This window comes from Haliotis rubra, unplaced genomic scaffold, assembly GCF_003918875.1.
Source record: "Haliotis rubra isolate DU_JTF1 unplaced genomic scaffold, ASM391887v1 Scf322, whole genome shotgun sequence".
NCBI lineage: Eukaryota > Metazoa > Mollusca > Gastropoda > Lepetellida > Haliotidae > Haliotis > Haliotis rubra.
The window spans coordinates 1,085,273-1,100,119 of NW_025766994.1; the positions used below are offsets into that span (position 1 = coordinate 1,085,273).

The window sequence follows — 14,847 nt, forward strand, 5'->3', positions numbered from 1 at the left end:
ATGACGCAGTCTCACTTCACTCCTTTACTTCACTACTTTTACTACCTTTACCTGAAGTTACACTCTTGGCCAAATTAACTTCTTTTGTTTGTGCCGATCTGAGCACATATTCTAATTTATATGCATAAAAACCCCATATGCTAAAAAGAGAAGCACAATTGGTGCCATGAGAATGCCTACTTCTTGCCTAACTGTTTTATCCCCACGTAGATGTTACCAACTAAGATATTATCAACGACGAAAACCAACATTTCATGTATTATTTTCTCAGTAAACTTGAAATGTCGTTTTGCTTTCATTTTTGTCAAATCGTCCTGAACCCCAGAAAATATTAGTAGGATGATAATATGTAGATTTATTGCAAATAATGGTAGCACATGTGTGGTTATTGCATATATTGGTAGTATGACAACATATGTACCCCACACAGATGTACGTGTTGCAAATACTTGTAGCATGGCATTATATGTATCCAAAACAAATCCAGTTGTTACCAATATTGTAGCATGGCAATATATGGATGCAACAAAGATTTATTCAACACAGATGCATTTATTGCAAATGTTGTTAAGGTGACAAGATATGTATTCAACACAGATGTAGATATTGCAAATGTAGTTAAGATGACAATATATGCATTCATATAGTAGTTGCAAATGATGGCAATGCGTATCTTCAACATCCATAGCATTCACAACGATGATTGAGTCATCGTCTTTTGATTGTAGGTTCGAATACAAATTAGCTCGGATTATGTTCTAAGGTTTGTAAAAACTATACTCTATAATATTCCAAACATACAGTGATGAGTGCACGTTAAACATTTATTATAAAGATTGGATGAGTACCTGACCTGGATGGACAGTATATTGACTAGAAGGTCACAAACGCTATTTAAAACTTGTAACAGAACATTGAAAAACCCAAAAATTATTTTACAAAAAAGAATCAAAACAAAAATAGGCTATAAATTGCCACAACATACTGGGGATGATGGGGAAAACGTCTCTGCTGTATTCACGGCACCCAAGAATGTGCATGTTTAGCCCAATATGTAATATGACAAAATAAAAAATATAGAAGGTAAAACTATTCAAGGCAGCGTTAAATCACCCTCACTCACACGCTCAACTACTCACTCACTTGATGTGACATGATATATTGTCAGTTTTTATAACCATTCTAGATTATCAGTCGAAACAGACAGCATTTGCTGTGAAGGCCCAAAATCTGTGAAAGAAGAAGAAATGGACCGCCAAAATTAACTAAACAGATCAGGTGTTCGCGAAACCATGCGAGCATATGCTTTTTCCCGGCATCTCTCTCCATTCAAACAATTTGCACACAAAGAAAGCATGCATCTTCCACCGCCATCAAGCAACGTCACACATTACAGTGCTTAACAATATCGGACCTGTCATTTGTCAAGTCTAACGTTGTAAAAATCAAAATTAATTTCTTCTAGGTGTTCAGACGTGTTAAATAGAATTACAGTTACACGTTATCGGATTATAGAAAAATTCAGAATACAAAGAACACCCAATGACCTCAGAATGTGTCAGAATAACTTCAGGAAAAGTTATGTGCGCTATGATCGTAATGCGGAACCAAATACTGTATTGTATTCTCCCTGTATTCTCTTCAATTTATAATGAAGCACATGACAGCACTTGTCAGGGTGGCAAAGATGAGGAAAGAAATACAGAAACAAATTCTGTCCATTTCCTTGCTAAGACATTTTAAATACGTTCATTCATCTCTGTCAGTAACGTCGTTCTCTTCTTTGGATTCCTCTTCTGTGAGGTGTCGGATTCGCTTAGTACGAATCATACCTCCAATTCTGGCCATAAAACGTGTCGCTTTGTTGTGTGCTTGCATATGGTTGACACGTTGGATGAATATGCAGCATATGACGTACAGGCCACTCAGATGGAGCTGGACACACACGTAAAGGGAGATAAGCGAGGCGCTAGTAGATGTTTGAGGGAGCATACCACTGATAACTGTTACAAAAACTGTGAAAGACAAGAAAAGGGTGATCGAAATGGACAGTTTCTCGCCTGTTTCCGCCTTGACTAGGAACACGAACGGGTTGAGTGTGGAGATGATTAAGATTGGCAGGACAAGATTCACTACATAATACAGCGACTGTCTCTTCAAACTGATGGAGACGCTGAACCAGTGAAGATTAAACAGGCGTGTCAGCTCACTTTCATGCTGGCCCTGTATTTTAAATATTTCCCACTCTGAACCTTTAAATAATGAGGTTGGATGAACGTGGCAATGAGATATAAATAAATTATTTGGTAAATAGTTATCAGAGTCAATTAGAAGTTTGCATTCATGCTGATCAAATGGGAAGGCAGTAACGATCATCTTGCAAGGTGTCTGAGCTTTCACTTCAACGTCAAACCTCGCACTCCCATCGCTGGTTACGATAACTGGTAGTTCATCAGAGCCCAGGTATGGAACATGGGCAAGTGCATCCTGGATATTATATTCGGTGTCCAGACCTTGTTCCGCTGAAATCTCAGTTGTGTAGTATTCCAGTACTCTGTGGCATTCCACTGAATAATTTCATCAACCCACTCGAATGTCAACCAAGAATTTGTTGTCAGAATTTCCTGTACCACGTCCAGCTTTTCTATATTGATCAGTTTAAAACTCACTTTCACACAAGTGGGACCAGACAGGTTTTGGAGTGGTAGGAGCCATGGGTTATAGTGCTGGAGGAGAGACGCGTGAAGCTCTCGAACATCCCCATATTTGTGAGGCATCACTGATGGAGACAGCAGTATCAGCAACGTGAACGTGGTAAGGAACAACACCATGGCCTGCATGTTGAGCCCCGCTGAAGCGTACTTGAATTATGACAACGCAGAAAGTTTTCCAAACGTTATCGACCTGCTGACTCTGTTAGAGAAGGTAAACAATGCCATTAACACTGACAGCTTAGGTGAAGGAGGAATTATACGGCATTATGTAGTGAGATATGTGGTAGGTGTGGTACCAGGGTAATAACGCCACGCAACATCCGTTTGACAACACAGTAAAACCTTTTGGTAATTAAGGTTCCATATCTCTATCTGATAACAGATAATGAAGGTGATGTTTACGTCAGGTTTCCCTATCAATCTGAGATGAGTGTGTATAATTGATTATCTGTACCTTAGGACTGATCAATAATAAGTCAATTTAGAGTGACGATTGCCAGTCATATTGTGGAAAATATGCATCCATACTGCACAGATAGAGACTTTATACAACCCGTCGTTGATGCACCGTGACAGAGAGACTTCATACAACCCGTCGTTGATGCACAGATAGAGACTTTATACAACCCGTCGTTGACGCACAGATACAGACTTCATACAACCCGTCGTTGATGCACAGACCAATAACTATAAAGGAATGAAGAATATTTGGAGCGTCCTGGTGTTTGAATGAGTCCCATGCTAAGAATCCCTTAGTCGTCGAAGACTAAATTTGGTTTAATCGTGAATGTAAGGACAATGTACTGGCACGTGTTCAGAAATGCACAGAGGAATTACTTAAAATGAAGGAAGAATATTTGGAGTGTTATGATGTTTTTTGCTTTAGGTCCCATGCTAAGTATCTCTCGATCGTTGAAGACTAAATTTGGTTTATCGTGCATTTGAGGACAATGTACTGGTTCAGAAAACAACCAATGTCTTGATCATGATTGATGTTCTCTGCTGGAAAAACGTACGAACTGGCTCATCTTGTGGCATATATGTAAATGAGTGAGTTGGGCTTTAATTTTGTCGATCGTCTACTGCGACGTCTCAAATGTGTTATGTCTTGTTTGTAGAGACAACGTTACGTCCCTTCGAAGTACACGGCAACATTCCTGTAGTCTCCGTGAATTTGTATTAAACATCAACACGAAAGGAAACTACTAACCTCTAATGGTATGTGGTGATGAGTGAACACTCTGTGTATACGTTCTGAGCATACAATGGAGGATCTAGCAACATACAGGGCAAGAATCGGGACTTTTTGTCACCCACCCGGCACCCGCCAAGTCAGCCACATTGACAGGTACACGCCATACACAACATGTGAGTACAGCTCCGATATGCCGCATCGCATTATTCTATGCACTTTGCTGCTCACTGTACACCTATCGCTGTCAGCTTTACTCATCAGTAATCAATGTGTACTTTTGCATTTTGAATTTGATCGCTTTGTGCCGAAAGAAAATACATTCCTTTGTGTTTTATGTGAGGTCACCCAGTTTTGTCATCCAACCTTGCCTCACATGCACGAGGAAAATGTTTCCTTGGGGGCGACGGGCTTCCCGTGAGGGTCATAACACAGCTCTTACTGTGCTGTAACGATATAGAGACAAACCCGGGACCAACAACTCTTGAAGACGTACAGGCAACAATACTTGCAGAAATTGGGGACATGAAATCTGAAATACGCAACGCTAAATCATATTTAAGCACTCAAATATCAGAGCTAAAGAACGAAGTATACAATATCAATTCTAAGTGTGAAAAACTGGAATGTTCTATTTCAGAACTTCATAGTGATATAAACACCATGAAACAAAACCATGATATCATGTATGAGGACGTCGACGCACTCTCCGGTAAGGTTGACGCTCTGTTTGATCCCATTTCTAGAGTTGATGATGAACTGGACAGACTTGAGTCATATAGCAGACGTAACAATATTCTCATCCACGGTATTCCTGAAGCTGCAGGCAATGAAAAGCAATGGCGTGTAAAGACACTGTGCTATCTGTCCTCAATAATCAATAAACATGCTAAATTCAAAACGTGGCAGTCGTTGGACATCATACGGGCTCACAGGCTTGGCGTTAAACGTGAAAATGCAACACGACGTCGCCCAATGAGTGCTAAGCTACATATGTCTGACGACAAAGTTCGTGCCTTGAAGGCGAGACCCACATTCAAGGAAGGAGGACTTGGAATTTCCAGTGATCTTACGTCACGTCCACGTCAGCAGTTGCAGGCGCTTAAGGGGTCCATCAAGTTTGGGTATTTCAAGGATGGACGGTTGATAACAAAGCCTCGCACACTAGAAACAACACCAACTTCGGCGATGTCTGGCACTGCAGAAACGTCAGGAGACAGACGATCATTACCAAGAAGATCGCTCGGAAAATGATCCGCAAACGTGTCTGCAAGCTAGGGAACTGGCCGAGGCCCGGATATTACCCCACAAGGACATAACACGGTTAGCACCGGTACTACAGTAAACGCTGACTGTCCCGGCGAAACATTCGCTTTCCTCTGTTGGAACATTAACGGTCTACGAAACAAAATTGTTTACGATGATTTTACTTTAAACAATTTAAAATAATATGTCTTGTGGAAACTTTTGTCGACTGCGGATTTGGCAGCGACTGGTTAGTTGATTGTGACATCTATTACAGCCCAGCAATAAAGTTATCTGACTACGGCAGGCTCTCAGGTGGTGTGTGCGTATGTGTCCATCAATCAGTAAGCAAATTTTGTAAGATGATTGAATCAGAGGTTCATAACCTCCTGTGCTTGAAGTGTTACTTAAAACTGATAAAAGTGTAAACTTGCTATGTACATACATACCACCAGCTGGCTCGTCGTATTATAACCACGTGAGCTCAGACTGTAGTATTGAACAGCTTGAAAAGTTTTTGTTAGATAATCAGTCGAAGTTTAGGGATTCTATTAGTGCGGTATGTGGAGATATGAATGCTCGTACAGGTGCATTGAATAATCCTCTCGCCGATTTACAAAACGATGTTGTTCATAGTAGTTGTGTATTTCTTGAAGATGAAAACATATCTGTAGGAGATCGGAAATCTCATGATACCATTATTAACAAATCTGGCCAGTTGCTGTTAGATATGTTGTATACATTCCAGCTGTTCATTGTCAATGGGAGAGTGTATGGAGATACCCTGGGAGAAATTACTTATTGTGGAAACCAAGGTGCTAGCGTTAATGATTACTTTATATGTTCTCCCGGTTTCTTTGATTATATTGACATTCTGAATATTGGCGATCGTCTGGACTCTGATCACTTACATCTAGAATTGACTTGTAGATTCCCCAATATGAATCAAACAATTAACAAGCTAATACCCGAGGGCGTCACTAAAAAGAAATTAATATGGAATGACGAATTATCTTACAATTATCTGAGTAAGCTTCATGACAGTATAACGTCTATTACACATCTACTCTTCGATAAACTTAATAATAACATTGAGGGGGCAATTGATGATTTTGTTCAAATAATGCTGGATTCATCATCTTGTATGAGAAAAGAATTAAAATACAACATAAGTAAAAATACCTCACTTAATGCTGAATGCAGAACTGCAAAACGGAACGCCCGCAAGGCACTACGAAGATTTAAAATAACTCGTGCAGGTCTTGACCGAAAGAAATATTGTGAAAGTAGGAATGAATATAAGAATTGTTGTCGGAAATTCAAAGTTGATTTGCGTAGGCGTAAACAAGACAAATTGGTACATTCTATGAACAACGCTTCAACATTCTGGAAAGGAATACGATCCCTTAAATATCGGTCCCATGCTAAAGATAACATATCAAAACCACAGTGGCTTAGTCATTTTAAGAAGGTTTTCTCAAATGAAACAATATTAGACATGGAAATTGATGACATGCAAAATGATTTTACTGAATGCTATACTGATGCTGATGAACTAGTGCTAGATTCACCCATTGTTGAAAGCGAAATATTTGGTGCAATAGATCACCTAAAAAAGAGAAAAGTAGCAGGCCCAGGTGATATAATTATTGAAAAGTTGAAGTGTTCCAGGTTTGTAGTTATGCCTTTTCTATGCAAATGCTTTAATAAGCTATTTGAAAAAGGTATCTTCCCAAACAGCTGGTCATGTTCTATAATAATTCCACTGCATAAAAAAGGTGACCGGAATGACCCAGACAGACCCAGAGGTATTTCTTTGATGGGCATTCTTGGAAAAGTGTTTACAACAATACTAAATAATAGAATTTCTAAATGGGCGAACATGTGTGATAAAATTCCTGAATTTCAAGCTGGCTTTAGAAAGAATTATTCCACATCAGATCTTATATTTACTCTTTATGCACTTATTTAAAGGACTTTGTCACGACGAAAGCATAAATTGTTTGTAGCATTTGTAGATTTCAAAACAAGCTTTCGATTCAGTTGACCGCTCTAAGCTAAGGAAATGTCTTCGGAAAGCTGGACTACGGGGGAAAATGTTTGCTATTATAAAGCAATATATTGTAATGTGAGGTCATGTGTTCGTGGCAGGGAGGGTGAAACATATTTCTTTGATTATCCTTTGGGTTTCAGACAAGGCTGTATTCTGAGTCCTGTCTTATTTTTACTTTCATTAATGAAATATATATTGACATAGCTTCAAATGGTAAACATGATATCCAAATGTTTCCAGACCTAATAGAAGTTTTGATGTTACTTTTTGCAGACGATGTCATTTTAGTGTCAGATACTGTGGTCGGTCTCCAAAGACAACTAAATATTCCAAATGCATACACAAAAGAATGGACATTATCAGCAAATCTAGATAAAACTAAAATTGTGATCTTCAGGAAAGGTGGTCCAATAGCGCTGAAAGAAAGATGGTTGTTTGATGGTCAGTTAGTCAATGTAGTGGATCATTATTCATATTTAGGAATCTGGTTTTCAGACACAATGAACTTGTAAAAATGTACCAAAGATTTATCATTGCGTGCTAAGAAAGCTTAAATAAGTGTAATGTCTATTTCCAAAAAGTTAGAACCATGTCACCTAACATTCTTTCAGCTCTTTGATACCCATATACAACCAATATTATTATATGGCTCAGAAGTATGGGGATTTCAGCGGTATGAATGTTTGGAGAAGGTCCACTTATTAGCATGTAAAAAAATTCTTTGTGTTGGATCCTCTACACCAAATTGCATGGTATATGGTGAATGTGGTAGATACCCATTATATATTAATTCCCAAATTAGATGATTAAAATATTGGTTCAAACTTCTTCATATGCACGACGTCTCACCAAAGTAGCTTATAACATGCTTTTACATTTAGATAACACGGGGAAAATTACATGGGTATCGCATATAAGGAATCTTCTATTTTGCCATGGTTATGGTTTTATATGGTATGTCAGTCAGTTGGAAGTGTAGTAATGTTTCTTAAGGAATTTAGTTAATTATCATTTATTCATTTATTTTTTAAAAGAGATAGATTTGTTAAATGAATTTTGATATATGTTTTGTAAATAGAGAAGTTTTATAATTGGTAGTTCAGATTATCAACTTAGATTGGTTGTGGCTGTATCCTCAAAGGGGGTTGAAGTAGCGTAAAGTTATTGTCCTCCTGAGAGGGTACGTAAGTCCCAAAAACTTTCAAAGTCAATTTTGCTCAACCATACTTGTAGTATGTTTGTTATTTTAAATTTCGGCTAAATCTTCCTACAATCGCCAGCGGCTGAAGGGATGGTGTAAATCCAACTAAGGTCCATGCAGGTAGCAAAGGCACTGTAAGTCCCCATGCACCCTAGTATGGTGATCTACCTTCAGTTGTTGGCGATCTATAGTTCACGATATGCTTATTATATAACTTACAAGACCTTACTTCAACCAGAAATTTATTTATCAATACTCACGACGGAAAATTTAAGGAAGTATTTTATTAAATACCGGCTAGGTTTGTTAGACCTTTTTGTAAATGAAGGAAGAAAACATTCCATTGCAAAATCGAAACGAATCTGTCAGTTATGCGATATAGAAATAGAAAATGAAATTCACTTTGTGTTCATCTGTCCATTTTATAGTGACCTTCGAAAGAAATATATTAAAGATAAGGACGCCGCCATTGAAAGCTTTCGTATATATTTTAACGACTAAGAACGAATCCCATATATTAAACCTTTTACTATAGATTAAAAATGCACTAGTAAAAAGAAGTGAACTGTTTAAAGAACGTGTTACTTCCTGTGTGTAACAGTATGATGTATACATACTCTCTTGTATATGGGCCAGAGGTCTTCTGTACAATAAACCTTTTTGACTTGACTTGACAACGTGCTGGGTTTGACATCGCTTTGAGCAGTATATCAGGTATATCAATGCGTGTTAGCTTCAAATAAGAAGAATCCTGAAGTGATGCGAGTCTTAGACGTTTATCACTCGTATGATTGGCATTGGTAACATGCAGTCAAGCGTGAAAATATAAGTATTTATTATCATTTCTATGTTGGCCAAGAAAGTAAAACGTCTGTTAAAAATATATGGATGTATCTCTGAAAATTAGTGAGGCGGTTTTCGCAAAATTTGCATTAAACATTATGTAAACATTAAGTATAGGTAAACAATCGTGCAAACTTGGCTCACGAGAATAATGAAATGGAGTTGCGTTATGAGGATGGGTTTTTTTTGCTAATTATGTCACATTAATTAACTTTTAGTTATTATGGGTCACAAAAGTTTAAAGCGTTGAGTGTGGATTTGAACTCGCATCTTGAACTTAGGCTACGTTATTTCACCTGAATCAAGACTGTGGTAACTGTAGACATTTAGTTAATATTTTAGATTAGCAACCCAATTTGTTAGATTTGAGACTCAATAGTATTGTTTTAGAAATCTGTACTGTCATTCAGTGTAACCTTGCTCATTGTTTATTCAATATATTATTGAGTGAGTGATTGAGTTTAGTTTAACGCCGCTTTTAGCAATATTCCAGCAATATCACGATGGAGGACACCAGAAATGGGCTTTACACATTGTACCCATGTGGGGAATCGAACCCGGGTTTTCGGCGTGACGAACGAACGCTTTAATCACTGGGGTACCCCACCGCCCCCGAATATATTATTGAAAATCATAGACTTGTCTGAGTTCTTACCCATGAAGATCAGGGTTAGAATTGATCTTCAGTAACCCATGCTTGTCGTAAAAGGCGACTAACGGGATCGAGTGGTCAGGCTCGCCGACGTGGTGGACACATGCCATCGTATCTCAGTTGCGTAGATCGATGCTCATGCTGTAGATCACTGGAATGTCTGGTTACAGACGGCCGCCATTTAGCTGCAATATTGCTGAGTGCGGCGTAAAACTAAACTCACTCACTTACTGAATTCTGCTTTGCTTGTCACGGCAATTATTAAATCGTAACAATAGGATAAATGCTACATGAAAATGTTGACTCGTTATTTAGTCATGTATGTAAGAAAACAATTCGATATTACAGTCTGTATGTGTATCCATAACTTCGCTGGTGGTGAACCTTTGAATGACGGTGTTATGAGAGTGTGCTTTTTGTAGTTTGTAATATCACATTGATTAAGTGATAGTTACTGTGGGTCACAATGTTTAAGGTTTTGAGTGTGGGTTGTGGCTTGCATCTCGCATCTCGCATCATATATGTTCAATGACAATAGTATTTGTAGCGGCATGCCTTTTTGATAGCGCTACAGAGTTGCCTATGAAGAACTAATCAAACTATAGACTCTATAAGCATCCAATCAGCTTGTTATTACAACTTAAACCCCCTTTGTTTATTGGCTTCGTTCCCTGTCTCATTTGTTGTTCTTAGTCTCCCACTGGCCTCTCATAATTATGTACCAGTTGTTATTCAATTACATGTTGTTGTTAATGTTACTCTGCTGTTGTCAAAACATACTGTGTACATATACTCCTCTACATCTGATTGTATTCACTTTTAGCTTGATAACGATGCAAGAATCTACATCAAAACGTCGCTCTATGCAATAAATAAGAAGTTGTCATCCATATGTTTCATTTTTGAGCCACCAACTTCTAGAATGCCCATCAAACAATGTTTGCCTATAGTGTCCACTTCGTGATACATGTGAAGATTCGATTAGAGTGAGTGGGTTAAAATTTAACGTCACATCGGTAATATTGCAGCCATATCGTGACGAAAAACAGTTGATATCAATATTCAAATCAATAAATGTAAAACGTAAAAACCTGTCATCGAAGGACAGTAAAACTACTAGAATATCACAGCTCTTAATTTAAAACTATTACGCTATCATACAAAATATATCACGCGAGACAACAGTGCAATATAAAAACAGGCTATGTATCGCCAACAACCGGAGGTATATCACCACACCAGGGACCATGGGGATTACAGTACATTTGCTTCCTGCATGGACCCCAGCTGGATTTACACCATCCCTTCAGCCATTTGCAATCTAGGAAATCTAGCCATACATTAAAAGGACACATATTCTACGATTAAAAACTTTTAATTTACTTTGAATGTTTTGGGACTTACGTATCCTCTCAGGAGGACGATATATTTACAGAACTTTATATATTACTAATATAAATTTCCAAATATAAAATATTGATCTATTTACAAATCAGTCAACAAATATAATTCTTTTGAAAATGCAATAATTAAATGAGAACTTATATTGTTAAAAAGATCCTTCATAGTTCGTGATATGAAATACTTATCCCTTGTGATGGAATATTCAACACAGTCAAGACATGTTTGACCGTGATTCTTTCATCACGAGGGATACAAAACTGAGGATCTTCGCCTTTCAATAAATATTCGTGAGTATATCTTGTATGGCCAATGCGACATCGTCGTATAATGACCTCTTCAAATCTGGACTGACAACCCAAGTAGGTGTAACCGATATAGGGTTTTATTGCATGTAATTTATTGATAACTACTTGGGTGTCCCACATCTTCTGCAACAGATCACGGATGTAAGTTCTAATGCTAGCTTTGTAATCAGAGTATGGGATAAGAAGTGGTGTCACAGATTTGTTGAGTGCTGACTTAGCAGCAAAATCGGCCATTGTGTTCCCAGAAATGCTAACATGGCTGGGTAACCAACAAAAGACGATGTCAGATTCGATTAGAATTAGGTGACTTGCGGAATGAGATGGTCAGACTCGCTGACTTGATTCACACGTCATCCCAACTGCAAAGATCGATGCTCATGGGGTTGATTACTAAATTGTCTGGTCCAGATTCGATTATTTACAGACCGCTGCCATATTGCTGGAATAGACAGAGCCACCTTACCTGTACAGACAATCCTTTAATTAATGGCGGAATGTCATCATAATAACATTTGTACAAAGGCAAATGTGGGATGACGACACAATAAATATTGTTATTGCAAATAACTGTGAGCCGATGAAACATTTGTTATCGTTCTTACACCTATTTGCACTGAAGAATGTTAGAGTGGTAGTTTTCATACACACCGACACCCTGATATTCAAGGACATTCTGAACCTCAGAACGGATTTATCGAATTAATGTCTATTTGATACCCATCGACTACAACATAGGATAAATGGTATGTTAGGAGGGAATTACAAAGTTGAACATTGTGAAACAAACGTCATTTCGAACTCCACGTTTCCAGCACATTTTCAAGTCTATATTGGTTGGATTGTAAGTATCTGTCATTTTTCTTTAAAAAACATGTCATGCTAAATAAATAGTAACCAAACAGAGATAACACAACATATTTATCACACGAAATGCGATTAGAAAGGACTTGAAGAAATATTAAAAGCAAACCACACGTCTATCAAATAACTGATGTACACACATGGAACATTTAATGATTAATTCTTACAACGATTAACACATGTACAATAATTACAAGAACATGTTTAAAGAGATGTTTTGGAAACATATCGTGTTCAAACTACAAGTGACGTTTAAATAAACCAAAATCTCTGTCAATATTACACTCAACGGTAAACATTCTAATCTTTAGATTAAGTTCTATATCACGTCTCAGAAATCATATGAGTGAGTGACATGACTAGATAAATGAGAAAGTGAAGGTACATTAACCGCTGGACTATTGTATCGAATTATACACAACTGACAAGATCTTTTTCTCAATGATAAGAGTTCAATCACTAAAGTCAAGGAATCCAATTCTTTTCAGCATTACGCTTTGTTATTTTCTTCTTCCCATATTAACCCCTCACCGTGAAGTCCACCTCATCTATTTAGAAACACCTTCCGTGCACAACCGTTTGACAACTTATAAACGCGACACAGTCCTGTGATATCGAGTCCATTGTAACAGTCATGTTACATCATAATGAGTGTTCATGAATTACCCTCAACAATGTAGGATACCGAAAAAAGGCGACGTTTGTGCACGCTGACCAACTCGTGACACCCATTACAAACACCTGCAAAGGCAAGGCACTTCTTCAATAACGAAAAGCACATAAATATACGGAACAAGTGGGAAACAGTTGTTTTTTTCACTGATGCGTCAAATTTGTAAATGTTCTTTGAAAGAAATGTAAGCTTTACCAAGGATGTGCATGTTGTACAAAGGTGGCATGAGCTTCTTCGAAATTCTTTGTGAAAGGAGCATGCTCGACTGGTTCTCGCTGGATGTGAAACGAAGATACCAAAGCGTTCACAGGGCGATGAAGAAGATCAAAAGAGTTGTCAAGATCAGATGTATAGTGACGGAGACAAAGAAACAGGATCTGTCCATTTTGTCACTGACGTCACGTAACTTAGTAACATCAATCTCACTTGTGCTGTCTTGGGATTCTGTTGTCTCTTTTCCGGTGGTCTGTCGTACCCTATTGGTTCTGCTGGTACATTTGGCAATGAATCTCGTCACTGTGTTAAGTTCCTTCATGTTACTGACACGAATGATGACAATACAGACGATGACATAGAGGCCACTAAGGTGGAGCTGGACACACATAAAGGGAGACAAGCGAGGTGCTAGTGGAGGTCTGGGGAAGCATACCACTAAGAATTGATATAAACATTGTGAAGGAGAGGAATAAGGTGAGGGAGGTGGACAGCTTCTCTCCCGTCTCCGCCTTGACCAGGAACACAGTGGGGTTGAGTGTGGAGATGAGTAGTATCGGCAGGAGAAGATTCACCACGTAGTAGAGAGGGCGTCTCCTCAGAGTGATAACAACACTTTTATAATGTCCTTGGTAGATCTGAGTTAGTTCTGTTTCATTCTGAGCTGCAACATTAAAGGCATCCCATTCTCCATTTTCTGTCAAGAGACTACCATAGGCAACAAATCGATCCATGTACAGCTCATTCGCGTTATAGTTATCAGAGCCAATGATAACAACACATGTTTGTTGATCAAACGGGAAACGTGTTACATCCATTTTGCATGATGTCTCTGGTTTTACTTGCACCTCAATAAGAGCCATGCCTTGATATGATATTGAAACAGGTTGAACGTCGAATCCAAGATAAGGAACATACTCCAAGGAATCCTGGATGACAATGTCTGGGGCCCATACCTTCGACCTCTCGAATCTCAAATATTCTGAATTTTCGGTGACATTCCACTGAATTAGTTCATCCGTCCACTCAAATTTCAGAAATATGTGTGTCTTGATAAATCCTCCTATAACATCCAGAGATATCACCTTGATCAGCTCAAATTCCACGGAAATATACATTGTGTCACTTTGGTTACGGACAGGTAATATCCATGGGTTAGATTTCTTCAGAAGAGAAGTATGCAGATCTCGAGCATCGTCATAGATACCCAACGTCCATGATGGTGAAAGTAGCACCAACAAAGGAAAGGCAGTTAGCAAGTGCATCGGAATATGTCTCAAAGATCCAGGTTTTGTTGAATGCCAATCTTTGATGAAATCTGCCAACCTGAAGCAAACTCAGATGGACATGTCTGGATAGTCTTTACATGAACCAGCACACCCTTCAAGATAAATATGGCAGCGTGTTTGCAAAGATGTCGTTAGTGTGAAACTGCGTGATGTTTTCTTGACAACAGTCAGGGAAGAACACAATGTATGTCTACAAATGCAC

At 38.3% G+C, this 14,847-nt stretch overlaps 1 protein-coding gene across 1 annotated transcript; it reads right to left on the minus strand.

The window, feature by feature from the left end:
* Nucleotides 1-13,724: 13,724 nt before the first annotated feature.
* On the minus strand, nucleotides 13,725-14,474 carry LOC124283849 (neuronal acetylcholine receptor subunit alpha-7-like). The gene has a single exon (XM_046719877.1). The coding sequence runs from the start codon at nucleotides 14,472-14,474 to the stop codon at nucleotides 13,725-13,727; it is 750 nt and encodes a 249-aa protein (XP_046575833.1).
* Nucleotides 14,475-14,847: the final 373 nt, after the last annotated feature.

Excerpts from the sequence above, each read along its gene's own strand:
- LOC124283849 (XM_046719877.1), bottom strand. The coding sequence starts at position 14,474 with ATGTATATTTCCGTGGAATTTGAGCTGATCAAGGTGATATCTCTGGAT.